Source organism: Pipistrellus kuhlii, unplaced genomic scaffold (genome assembly GCF_014108245.1).
Source record: "Pipistrellus kuhlii isolate mPipKuh1 unplaced genomic scaffold, mPipKuh1.p scaffold_m20_p_7, whole genome shotgun sequence".
In the NCBI taxonomy this organism is placed as follows: domain Eukaryota; kingdom Metazoa; phylum Chordata; class Mammalia; order Chiroptera; family Vespertilionidae; genus Pipistrellus; species Pipistrellus kuhlii.
Window position 1 is genome coordinate 62,734,403 of NW_023425573.1, and position 14,118 is coordinate 62,748,520.

General features: G+C 34.3%; 1 protein-coding gene across 1 annotated transcript in view; it reads left to right on the forward strand.

Annotated features, from left to right (window-relative positions):
- The window catches only part of LRP1B (LDL receptor related protein 1B), a 1,573,107-nt gene that overhangs the window by 936,783 nt on the left and 622,206 nt on the right, over positions 1–14,118 (forward strand). Inside the window, exons 13-15 of the mRNA XM_036421500.2 lie at positions 277–496; positions 2,427–2,616; positions 9,341–9,463. Coding sequence (XP_036277393.2) covers positions 277–496; positions 2,427–2,616; positions 9,341–9,463 — 533 coding nt within the window. The remainder of the gene's footprint in view (positions 1–276; positions 497–2,426; positions 2,617–9,340; positions 9,464–14,118) is intronic.

Genomic DNA, 14,118 nt, shown 5'->3' on the forward strand with positions numbered 1-14,118 from the left:
CCACACCAAAGAAAACCAATATCTGTCACATACTGTTAGCTTAATCCCTGAGACCCTGAGTGTGGTAGCGTGTTTTCTGACATTTGTCCAAAGGATGGACTCATGCTTACCTCCCTCAGTACTTCCCAGCGCCTCCTCCCTTTGACAGGTATGCATGTAATTGGGAGAAAAATCAGAATGCCATTAGGTTTTACGGAGGTGCCCAGTTTGCAGAATTGTCCCCCTGTACAGAGGCTGGTTTAAATAACGTGTTTGCTCCTGTTTGTCATGTTGTAGCTGGATGTATTGGACAGACTGGGAGGAAGATGAGATAGACGACAGCGTGGGAAGGATCGAGAAGGCCTGGATGGATGGCTTCCATCGGCAGATTTTTGTGACTTCGAAGATGCTGTGGCCAAACGGCTTAACTCTGGACTTTCACACCAGCACCTTGTACTGGTGTGACGCCTACTACGACCACATTGAAAAGGTGTTTTTGAACGGCACACACAGGAAGGTAAAAGACAAACGCTGCTGGTTTGAATCCGCAGGCCTCTGCGTTTTCGCAGAGCCTTGTTGTTCTGAGTTAAAAATACTTTCCAGTTTATTCTTACCACACCGAGGTGGCTGCCAGCAGTCTTGGTGGGGCGGCTGCAGGAGGCTGAGCAGCCAGTGCAGCTGGCACTGGCCATCAGGAGAGCAGGGCCTCTCACCGGGGTGTGCCAGGATTGTGAGATTTTTCAAAGAAGCTCTCAGGGTATCAGAGCTGCTTTAAAATGCAGCCTTTCTACATTCTTGATGAGTTTGCTCTGACCAAGCAACCTTACTCTATTCAAATTTCTTCAAGTTTTGCAGCTGAAATTTAGCTTATAGATTATGTGAACTTAAGTATAATATAATGCATTTTTTTAAAATAAAGAACTTCATGCCATTGAAATTGAAACAAAAGAATAAACTGAACTTTAAGCTTGTTGGGATGAATAGATACAAACTTCCTCTTTCTTCTTTTTGGAAGAAACATTATAAAATGATTCTGAAATTCAGGGGTAAATGGAGGATGTCATTGACTGTGACAGAGGCAGCATAGAGAAAACATCACCTCTGTATTTTATCTTATAGTTACATAAACATGTATAAAATTAAAATTCATTTCAAACTGTCTAGTTAAATAATATCTAACTAGAAAACTGGAATATTTAAAATGATCAAAATGCTTTCTATGATACTACACTTCTTCCTTTTCGGAAAGGAAGACTGCACAATTGGCTAAACCCATTCATTATGAATTCTGTTTGAGAAATAAATGGTATACTAATCAGTTAAGACTATTTCACTCTAAGACTGTCTCACCTAGAGTCATTGACTCACTCTAACTGCTTTAAATATTTTTCTCCAGATGTGTAAAATTCACTGCCACTTAACCTGTCACATACTTAACAGATACTAAATAAATATTTATGATTTCCTTGAAGATGTCGATGTGTACGTAGTAGACATAACATTTCAATGGTCCATGTTTTAGCTTAGGTTGAGGCAAGAAAATAAATAATAAACTGTCTCAATTATTCACTCTGTGAAAATTTATTATGAAGAATTCAGAAAAAAAAGGGAGCAACATTTGGATTGCTAACCCTACATTATCTGGATAACTTCTTAAATTCTCTAATATTAAATGAAGTGAGTATAATATGCTTTTTCATATTGTATATAATCCATTTTATAAATGTCAATAGCTAAAAAAGTACTATTATTGGAGATATTATTCCTTTCCCTCCCCAACAACCCTCCATGTGAAACAGGACTTATCACGTGATCACTCTATTTAAACAACAAAAATATAAAACTGGAATTTAAAGAAGTTATCAAGATAATTAAAATTGAAATTAGCCTACTAATCTAGTTTAACTATTTACTATTATGTTCAAAATTAAAATATTTGTGTTCTTCCTGTCAGCTCCTAAATTTCTTCAAATTGCAATTACTCAATTAAAATAGAAAAATCCCTTTAACTCCCAATGTCTTAATACCACCTTGTATCCCTTGGTTATTGGATGAGCAATATTGCAATGTACACAATGACCCTAATTACTCAGGTCAATTTTTATCCCAGGATATGAATCTGTAACATTACAAAGAAAAGACATAGGGAAGAATGTCAGAGAAAGTCATTTTAACGTTTGCATTTCTTGACCATACGTGTAAAGCCAAATATGAGGGAATTTAAATAAATGAAATATAAATGGTCTCCTTAAAATAACAAGTTCTAGAAACAGAAAAATATTATGCTCACACTGTGAAATCTATTTTTCAAATATACTGAAAGAAAATATGAGTTAAGATATTAGTTGGCTCACTCTATGTTATATGTACTTGAAAACCACTTTAAATACTTAGCTATGTTCCTAAAGGTCAGTTCTGAACTTACACAATGTGTTTATCTTTCCCAGGTTGTTTACAGTGGGAAAGAGCTGAACCATCCTTTTGGACTGTCACATCATGGGAACTACGTGTTCTGGACTGATTACATGAACGGTTCCATTTTTCAACTAGATTTGATAACAAATACGGTGACGTTACTGAGGCAAGAAAGACCACCCTTGTTTGGGCTTCAGATTTATGATCCACGAAAGCAACAAGGTATTAAACACCAAGTAAAATTGCTTCTGAGTTTCCAACATAATAACACTTCAGTGGTTACAAAAATATTTTATTTTGACAGTGTTTCTGAAATGTTATGATAAAAGGTGTTCAGTGACTTCAAAGTCAAGCACATCTTGGAATTTGTTACCATAAAAATGTATTATTTTGTTATTCAAAATAGCCCGATTGAGTAACTCTAGGAATTATATCTGAGAGAAGTTCAATGTTTTCTCCAAATATTTCTTTTTGATCCAGTCTTCACAGAAGGAGTCGTTTAAAGTAAATAAAAAAATATTTTTAATGTTTTCAATGATTATTGTGAGCCATTAGAAAAACTTTGGTTGGGAACTAAATATTATGGGAAATATTTTAAAATACATTATATAAAGAAATTGCATTTTAACAGTATCTTAATATATTTTATCTTAGTTCATGTACATTTGAAAAGCACCTAATTAATGTAGATGATAAGAAAGTAAAATAATCTACCATAATATTCATGTTTTATTAAAATCAGATAATATTCTATGCTTTACTTTATGTTTATTAAGATTTATTCAGCCACCCACAAGTACCATGACTTGGAATTTAGTGATTAAATAAAGAAAAAACCATTTGCAAAGTACATAGTAGATTTTTGTTATGATTCTAAAGTTATTATTAATTTTTTAATGGAAATATTTTTGTGAGAATTTAATGAGCCTAGATTTCAATGCATTTAGGATGAAAAATTATATCCTGAGTGTTTCATTGCACATGTTGTTAATAGAAAGTTATCTAGCAATAAGAGTATTTTGAAGATATTTCTGCTAAGAGGGGGATGTTAAAAGAAAACTATCTCAATTAAGAACATTTTTTCTACTATATTACAATTGTCTCATTGGGATAAAAATGCAATTTCATGAAATAATGGAAGTACATAGAGTGAGAAGTATATAAAGCTTTAATAACTAATAAAATATAAAATTATCTTTAAAAAGCTAAAATGAAATTATTTGAGATGGTATAAACTATAGTTGTGGACACAAAGAATAGAACAATTGCCTGCATAAATCAAATGCTAATGTTTCCTGTTACATTCACATTCTTCCTGTCCCTTCCCCAGCCACCATTTTTGTTTGTCTACACTAAACTGGAGCCAAGACTATGAATAGGAATAACCCTTCTCATCTCTGGTGGTGTCTTGTTTTCAGGGTTGTTGTTCTCTTTAATTCCATATTGATTAATTTTCTGGATTTTATTACACCAATCAGTATATAATCATATTTTCTATTTTCATTCTCTTCTGTACTTGTTTATCTTGAATGTCATTGCTATACTCACTGTACTCAAACTCCATAACATTCTCATAATTTTCAATTTCTTTAAACTTCTAGTTGGTTTAGAAAGTTGATCAACTAAATGCAATGTATGAAAAAAAAATATATCTCAGCTAACTATAAAATGGATATGGGATTAAAACCAGATTCTGATACTTTCTCTTTTATAAACTTGGGGAAAATCATAAAGATTTAACAAGGATAAGAAATGCTTTCTCCAAAAATATTTTATAAGGAATAGATATACGGTATATCAGAGTAAGACTTAGAGCAGTACTTGTGTTTTACATTAATTAATTTGCCCCATCATTTCTCAATCTAGAGGCATATATTTGTAAGTTTCCTTGCATATAAGCATTTGAAAAAATATTTAAATGAATAATGTGTCACAGTCATACACAAAAACACATGTCATATGAGGATTATATTTCAATATTCATGAGGAATATATTTGGTGTTTAGACAGTGTCATTGACATATAATTGTTTAGTGCAGCTCTTTGGATGGACAGTGTATTTTTTAAAATGATTTTTAAAAGATTGGAAATCAAAGGGACATTAAAATGAAAATTTATCCTTGATTAATAAATTATTTATGCATTATTTATTCTAGAATCTGTCTTACTGATAGAATGCATTTGGCCAAATTGATTGATAGTTTTTTATTAGTTTAGGTGAAATAATCAGTGAGTTTGTTTTCTAACCAGTCTTTGTGTGGCAAAGAACTTACTTGAATCGTTGGAACAGACAATATAATATAGAAAGGATACCAGATCAACATCTATTTTACTCAGCCAATGAACATTGAAATTGGATAACCTACTTAGTATCTAAATTTTTAGTTTATTTTACTACATTGATCAAAAAAGCTATTATGAAGCAAAGTGCATTCAGATGTTTAAATACAGACATATTATCTTACCCATGTTATAATTTTTCTCAGCAGCATTTCTCTTTGCATCTTTTGAAACATCAATATTAATAAATATTTAGAAACATATAATTGGTGCCACATAAACTTGGGATAACAATTGTCTTGCTAAATTATTGGGTTTTTTTTTATTTGTTTGTTTGTTTTTAAGGATAAAGTAGCTGGAGTTGAATAGAAAACCAAATCCTTAAGTAGTACATAGCACTATTCTTAATGGAGTGAAATAACCTGTTTTATATAACCTTGTACTCTCTTTCTCTTCCTTTCTTTTTCTCTCTATATGAGACTAATGTATTTAGCATAATCTGTATATGTAAATCATATAGACTACATTTATGTATATGTAATATTTATATATGTCTCTTAATATATATATATATATATGTGTGTGTGTATATATATGCACACATAAATGGATGATTCATAATATCATACATATACATACAAATCCCACCCCACAGGAATACTGTGAAAACAATCATGAATATTATTAATGTAATATCTAAACTCTTTTAGACTTAGTGTCAGAAAATTAGTTAGCTAATTTGATCTCTCCAGATCAGGACAAACTAATCATATTTTTGGGTAACATGTCAGCTTATTTCGGGAAGGTTGATATGTAACCATACTAAAGAGGCTCTTAAGGTACACACACACACACACACACACACACACACACACACACAGCTTCAAAGAAGTCAAATGAAAATGGTCTTTAATGAACATATAATTATAAAATATAGAAAAATATGACACATTTTATCCTGTTTCAGATTGACATAATTCAAAGCTGATTCTTCTGAAATTATCCTAGATGAAATACATAATTTATCCAGTATTTATACAACTTTTATTTTCTCTTCTAAACTGTAATTCTGACTATCTTTCAAGTGAAAAGAAGATTCCCATAGGTTTATGTTTCATATTAGGTTCAGAGACTTCTAACTACTCATATGATAAAACTGAGAATTCAACAGTTTAGGAGGCATATAGAAAAGGGAGTTTTTCCTTCCACTATTTTGAAGAAAATTCATATAAAAGGAAGAATGCAACAATGGGATTTCTTTGCACTAATTGTTCATATATTACACCATTTGCTATAAGTAAAAGATACTTTATTAATGAGACTAAGGCCTAAAAAATCCATATATTAATATAGGTTTGGGAAATGTTTTAATATATCATATGTCCTTATTACTCTTTATAAAAGTTACTAGAGGCCCGATGCATGAAATTCATGCAAGGGGCTCCACCATCACAGCCCCAGCTTTGTCTGGAAGGACATCCTGTCTGGTCTAATTAGCATATTTTGCTTTTATTATTATAGATAATATGCCTTTAAATAATTTACATTGATAAGTATGTAGCCAAAGTATATATGTATACTTACATATAAATAAGAATATTCTTTTTATCTTAATGAAACAGATATATCTACCCACATACATGTACCTTATGTCTACATCCCCAAATGATAGTTTCTATCATTCAAATTGCTGATTAAAAGTTTTATTCATTCATTTATGTCTTCATTCATCAATGTGACTAATGTTATCAAACACACAGTCTGTGCCAGATATTGTATTGACAGAAAATATCTATTTCTTCAAGTTTTAAGATTGGAGGAAAAAAGACAAAGCTTTTAGCCCAGATAGATCACTATCTTGAACTTAATTTTGAAAGTTATTCCTCATTTGTTTTTCTTATAGATTTAATTTTTAAAAGTATCTGCTTTAAAAGAAACTTTATTTAGTGTTTTATTCTGTTGTTTTTAGTATGTTATTTTTCTGAACTTTGTGATATATAAATAAGTTAGAGTATATATGATCAATAATTTTTTATTAAGAAAAATCCGATTTCTAATTATTTAGAAATGATGATAATAATGAAATGATACCACTATTATTATTATCTAGAAATAAATAATAAACCTTATTATAAATTCTTATTTTTAAAATAAGTTTTTTTCTCTTTTTTGTAGACGTTGGAAAAGTCATTTAAACCTATATTCCTACCTAGAAATGAGAGAAAATCTTCTTATAAGTTTTATTCTAAAAATTGAATTTAATGTATATTTAAAGTAACTAGCACTGAAATTGATGCATAATGATTTTCAATAAAGATAGCTATCAATATGTTGATAAACTTTTTAATTAATATTTATGTATAAAATTTTAATGCCATTTGTAGTCAGTCGTGTTTTCAAGATAATATCTCTACATAAATAGTTTTGTAAGCTACTAGAAATTTAATAAAAACTATCATAGAGCTCTATTGGGAATATGGTTAAGTAATAAATTAAAAATATATTAGATACCATTAATATTTTTTAAATCTAAGAACTTTCCATAGGAGGTATAAAATTATTTAAAATAATTTAGATTTTTATTATGACAGGCCAAGTATCAATTCCTCTCTTTCAACAGATAGTATTCACAGAAAGGAAGTGTATTTAAAAGTTGGAATAATTATACTTCTAATTATTTAAATTATGCATTCAATGAAACTAATAAGTATGCATCCTGCTGTTAATTTCAAGAATGTGATATTTAGATATAGTTTCAATATGAAAATATGTTCTAAAATATTGTTTTCAGTACCTTCTTATTTCTTATGGTTTTAATTTTTCATAGTTATCAATTTTTTGAAGTAATTCTAATTTTAAAGAATCTGACTTTTAATAAATGTTGAGCATACAATTTAATCCTCTGCATATGGAATGTAACATAGATAAAACTCCTAAGAATCATATAAAATATTCAATTTTTATTCCATGGTTGTGGAATAAATACACCTATATTTGGAAGCTGCCTAGAAATGTTTTTGCTTCTGCTGTTGGAAAAAGTCTGAACCAAGCTTAATTATCTTCCTAGTTTAGAAATTGTTCTATAGCTTTAAATATTAGTTTTCTTAGTTTCAAAGTGTATCTTTCATTTTTTATAAACATAGCGAATTTAATTTATTTCTCAGAATAATGAAAAGAAATATTTATATACTTTTGATCTTCAGGCACATGATGATAATGTCTTGGGATGAGTTAAATATTTATTGCACGGGGCAATGTTTTAAGTATACTTTAAACTCATTTATTAACAATTTCTACACAGCATTTCCAACCCCTGAGGCCCACAGTGCAATAACCGAGTCTGTCACTTCAGTCACAGTGTTGGCACTTACACTTGAACTGCCAATGTCATTTTAGTTACTATATTATTTTATTGTATGTCTCTGAGTAATGAAAACCTTTTTTATTTTTAATGTTTGAATAAGATATACTAATATTTTCAAAATGTTCTTTATTGATACTTTGGAAAATGCTGCCATGTAAAATGACCCTGATATTTACACTGCCAATTGGATTGCATTGCAGAGTTCTTTCTAACTATTCTACACATATATGCTAAGAAAATGTACTTTCTTCCTGGCCTATCTAACTTGTAGGAATAATAACATCAAAATGATGATTACCTAAATTTTATTCACGCTCACCTACATTTTTACAAAACGGAATCTTAAACCTTTTCAAAAATCTTATCTCAGTTGTATCTGAATCTCCCATATGTTCATGAGCGTGGACATATGAGTTCCCCCCTGTGCCTGTGTATTGATGTCTGTTAATGCCTCGTCAGAGTCTGTGCCATTCAGATCCACTGGGATAACGCATTACCTTCGTGTGTTGCACAGTTTCCTGGAACCAGCAAGGCTGCTCATTCTTTTTTTTTTTTTTTTTAAGAGAATTTCACTTTAAAAAAATATATGTATTTTATTGAGTTTTTACAGAGAGGAAGAGAGAGGGATAGAGAGTTAGAAACATCAATGAGAGAGAATCACCGATCAGCTGCCTCTTGCACACGACCTCCTGCTAATGTGCCCTAAACCAATGTACATGCCTTTGACCAGAATCGAACCTGGGACCTTGCAGTCCGCAGGCTGACGCTCTATCCACTGAGCCAAACCAGTTTCGGCAAGGCTGCTCATTCTTAAGGCTTCCCAAACATCCTCAATGCACTGACATGCCAATGCGCTCCTTGCACAGGGGAGCAATGCCCCGCACCTTCCACAAGCTCACTTGATTTCTGTTCACTTGGGATCCAAAGCCACTTTCCAAGTCCTGATGGTCTACTTTCCAAAAAAACGCTGACTTCCTAACCTGGGAAATGATTCTAGACAGGTGCCATTCTGTCTTCTCTTCTCCCCGCTCTCCCTTCCGGTACCCAACTACACTCAGATCATTGTCCTACAACCAACATGCAAATTTCTGGCATCAGCACAACATATATTTTTAAACATTTCTGGACCTCATTAAGGATTGAGCAGAAATGCTGGCTGCATTAATCAATTAGTTATATAATAATGAATATGTAATATGTATGTGTGTGGGGGGTTTGCATATTGAAGTCTACCTACACTTCTCTGGAAATAACCGGATGGAGTCAGAGAGCTCTGACACATGTCATTCATTCCCCTTGCAGGTGACAATATGTGCCGAGTAAATAACGGGGGCTGTAGTACACTGTGCTTGGCCATCCCAGGAGGCCGAGTCTGTGCTTGTGCTGATAATCAACTTTTAGATGAAAACGGAACAACTTGCACATGTGAGTTTCTTTCCTTGTTACAATCATTGTCTATATGTGTCTTTTTGAAGACCAGAAGCAGATGAAACCGAAGGAATTAAAATCAAAATACCATCGGTTGTTTCTCATTGAACTTGCAACATAAGGCTATGGTTAATTGAGGATGAATTCTAATGCCATGCCTGGAAGGCATCAAGAATGAGTAGGCTGTGTTCATTGTCCTTGTGAATTTTGTATGCCATGGTCAAATTCTCTTACAACTAGAATTGAGGCCAAGTGTCGCATAGTAACTTGGAACTTACATAACCTGGACAAACATGTAAACCCAGTTGATCAATTCCAAGTGAGTTTATTTATTTATTTGTTTGTTTATTTATTTATTTACTAGAGGCCCGATGCATGAAATTCATGCAACACAAGGCCTTCCTTCCACCAGCTGCTGACACCGGCTTCCCTCCAGCACCCAGGACCAGGGCTTCCCTCTGGCCCCATGCAGGTACCTGGGACCCAGGCTTCCCTCTGGCCCCATGCAGGCACCTGGGACCCAGGCTTCCCTCTGGCCCCAGGCAGGCACCTGGGACCCAGGCTTCCCTCTGGCCCCATGCAGGCACCTGGGACCCAGGCTTCCCTCTGGCCCCAGGCAGGCACCTGGGACCCAGGCTTCCCTCTGGCCCCATGCAGGCACCTGGGACCCAGGCTTCCCTCTGGCCCCAGGCAGGCACCTGGGACCCAGGCTTCCCTCTGGCCCCATGCAGGCACCTGGGACCCAGGCTTCCCTCTGGCCCCAGGCAGGCACCTGGGACCCAGGCTTCCCTCTGGCCCCAGGCAGGCACCTGGGACCTGAGTTTTCCTTGCAGCCCTGCTTCTCTGGAAGGTTGTCCGGAAGGCCGTCTCTTCTAATTAGCATATTACATTTTTATTATAGATCTTGATACCTTTGTGGGGAAAACCACAACATACAAAGTTATTGATAGTAAATGAGCCCATGGAAAATCTCAAAATGACTGGTATTATTTATTAAAATAGCAGGTTAATTTTGTCTAGTGTAATGAAACTAATTTTTAAAAAATATATATTTTATTGATTTTTTACAGAGAGGAATTGAGAGGGATAGAGAGTTAGAAACATCGATGAGAGAGAAACACCAACCATCTGCCTCTTGCACACCCCCCACTGGGGATGTGCCCGTAACCAAGGTACATGCCCTTGACCAGAATCGAACCCGGGACCTTTCAGTCCGCAGGCCGACACTCTATCCACTGAGCCAAACCAGTCCGGGCATGAAACTAATTTTTAAAATGGCTCTTTAGTAGCCTGAAAGAAAAATTTCCAACATAGCTTACTCCCAGGAGAGCGACTTAAGCTTTGCAAAAATATTGATCCCAAAGGTGGTGTTGCACAGTTATGCGTCAGTGGTACCCTGTGACCTTTTCCACCTTCTGGAACAACAGATAGAGTACTCCGTCAAAAACAGTGCTCCACTGTGGCCAGGCCGTTTATCTGGTCAGCTGTGACAGGCCTTCTGCTCTAAGATATATGCAATCTCATGTGTAATAAAAAAGTTTAAGGCAGTAAAAAGTTTAGAAGCCCCATCTAGATAAATATATTTATGGCCTTCTCTGGGTAGGAACTCACAAAAGATTATGTGCCACTTAGTTTGGCTGCTCAGAAGACTATCTAACAGAAGGTCATCCCCCTTTGACCTAAAGGAGAAAATTAAAAACCTATAGCAACATTTTTCATCTGCTTTTCTGTATTAAATGTCTTATACTTCCAACAAAGTACAACTTAAAGTTTGTTTTATGGGTCTTCCCTCTTCCTGCTCAAATGAAGAGATAGGTAGAAATTCTGTACTCCCCAAACATAAAAACTTAATCAGCCAAAACCAGTTTGGCTCAGTGGATAGAGTATCAGCCTGCAGACTGAAAGGTCCCAGGTTCGATTCCGGTCAAGGGCATGTACCTGGGTTGCGGGCACATCCCCAGCAGGAGATGTGCAGGAGACAGCTCATAGATGATTCTCTCTCATCGATGTTTCTAACTCTCTATCCCTCTCCTTTCCTGTCTGTAAAAAATTAATAATATATATATTTTTTTTTAAAGAAAGGAAAAATAGTAAAGTTAGGAGCATAGGCTCTTGTTCATGGATGCCACATGCTTATGAAACCAATGTCAGGAATATATGTATTAAGTCCAATTACTTAGCTGAGGCCTAAATCTGAGATAATTCAACAATAAAATAAAATAAAATAAAATAAATTTTAGTAGTTTTCTTTCTTTACTTTATTAGCATCTAGACATTAACTCCAGCAACTACTCTACCAGCTTTTACTGAAGAAAGTTAATACTAGAATACATGTTTCCACCGAATCCAGTTTGGCTCAGTGGATAGTTTCCGCCTGCGGACTGAAGAGTCCCAGGTTTGATTCCGGTCAAGGGCATGTACCTCATGACCCCAGTGGGGGGTGTGCAGGCGGCACCTGGTTGATGATTCCCTTTCATCGATGTTTCTAACTTTCCATCCCTCTTCCTTCCTCTCTATAAAAAAATATGTCAATAAAAAATATTTTTTTTAAAAAAAGAATACATGTTTCCCTTCTTAATGTACTGAAGCCTGGTCTTAATACTATAAAAGCAGGTATGAAAGGATATCTGAGAGCCTGCAGTTACTTGCAAGGCATGTCACGATTCATATAGTTTTATTTTTTATTTTGATTAAATTAGAAGATTATTTATTACTTTGTAAGTTTTCTCATCATGTTGTAATATTAAAAATATTATGAGATCATGTTGTAATATTTTAATAGAAATAACCCTTGCGGTAGAATTACAAGTTTTGCACCAATTTTCAAATTCATAGTACAAAACACAACCCTGCCACAAAGTTTGGCATAGTAGCAGTTGTTAATATACTGAAAGCAATATATGGCTTCGCCCAAACACCCACCTGCAGTATAGGTTCAGTCATCATGAGAATTAGAACAAAATAGCACACATCGAGCTTTTCCTATATCTTTAATTTTGGGTCATGGAAGGAATTTCACCACTCTCTCTCTTTTTATCTACTTATTGATCTTTATCCTTAAAATAAACTAACTTCACCCACGTTCTTGGGTGATGTGCTAATTGAAGGGGTACTGTTTTCCTGAAGTATCCATATAGTACCTAGAGAAACACTTTTTCACTATAATAATGGTTGTAATGTAGAATTATCAACCTCTGCTAATTCTGGTAAGTCAGGTAACAGATATTTTGGAACATCTTTCTTTGCCTGGTTCTGTGTGAGGCATTGTTTTGTTCAGTGTGTGACATTGTCCTTCCTACATTGAAGGATCTCAAGGGAAGCATTAGTTGTGCAAAAATTATTTACTTAATAACTCCTTTATACAAATCTGTGCAAGGTATAAAAATATTAATCTTATTTTTATAGATGCCATTGGCTCTCTTATGTGGTTCCAAATATACTTGCTCCATAATGTTGCTGATTGTCACAAAAATTGGTAGATTGTTTGGTCATCAACTGGGCAACCATGACAGTTGACATTGCTACCCAACTCCATACAGTTGGGTCAATGCTGAGAAAAACAAATTAAAAAACAACAACAAACAAACAAAAAAGCTATGCTTTCTACACTCTTTCCCCCCTTACTGTCTAAGGAACTTTTATTCAGGTCTAAATGAAAAACAAAATTACTTTTGTCAAGTTTCTCTCATATTCATAAGTTAACACTACAATTGTAAGGGGATGCTTTCTTCTTATTTATATTTTATTTTTACCTTTTATAAAATTGAATATGGGGGTGACATTGGTTAATAAACTCTATATTAACTCTAGAACATATCATCTGTACCCTGCACCTATGAGCTGACATTTTACCCATATTATCACGTATCACATTAAATATTTTCTTGATAATGGATGATGTTAGCTCAAAAAGAATGTGTCTTCTATAATTACAAATCTGAACAGACTTGATTGTCAGCTCTAATAACATGGTGTTTCTCCGCTTAACTGCTGATTATATCTGGAAAACGTGGGTTAGGGCTACAATAAACTAATGATGCCATATGTCCCAGGAGACTGGAAACCAGAACCACACATCTTTAAAAAAAAATTCTTTACTATTATGTCAAGAATTTTGAAGGGTCTGAGATTTCATTCTAGTTTAAAGCTAACATGTCAGCCACTCAGTGTGTCATAAATTCTAACAGGAGACACAATTCTGAATCAGATGCAAAGGATTTTATTATTTGTGGCCCAGCAGGCAGCTTAAATTTAACATCAACTCTGGTTCTTCTGGTCCCATCCCACCCCAATCCATATGAGTAAAATGCACAGGTGGGCCTCGGGGGTGCTGAACACACAGTGAGTTCATAGTACCACGTAAGAGCATAGGAGTCTGCTAGAAAAATCTGCCCAACCTTATTCCTGAAGAGAGTCATTATCTTTATATCCCGATTTACCAAAATCCTGCTTTCTGCTCTAGAAGGACGTACTATTTCCATCTTCCAAGGCTGTTAGTTATATAAGCATCCCTGAAAAAAAATTTCAGAATAAAAGCTTATACAAGACATATACTAGGAAGAACACCAACAAATGTTTCTCATCCAAAAAATTAGAGCTTATCAGAATTGCAGACAAACTTTAAAAAATGTCAAGGCCCAGCTAGCGTAGCT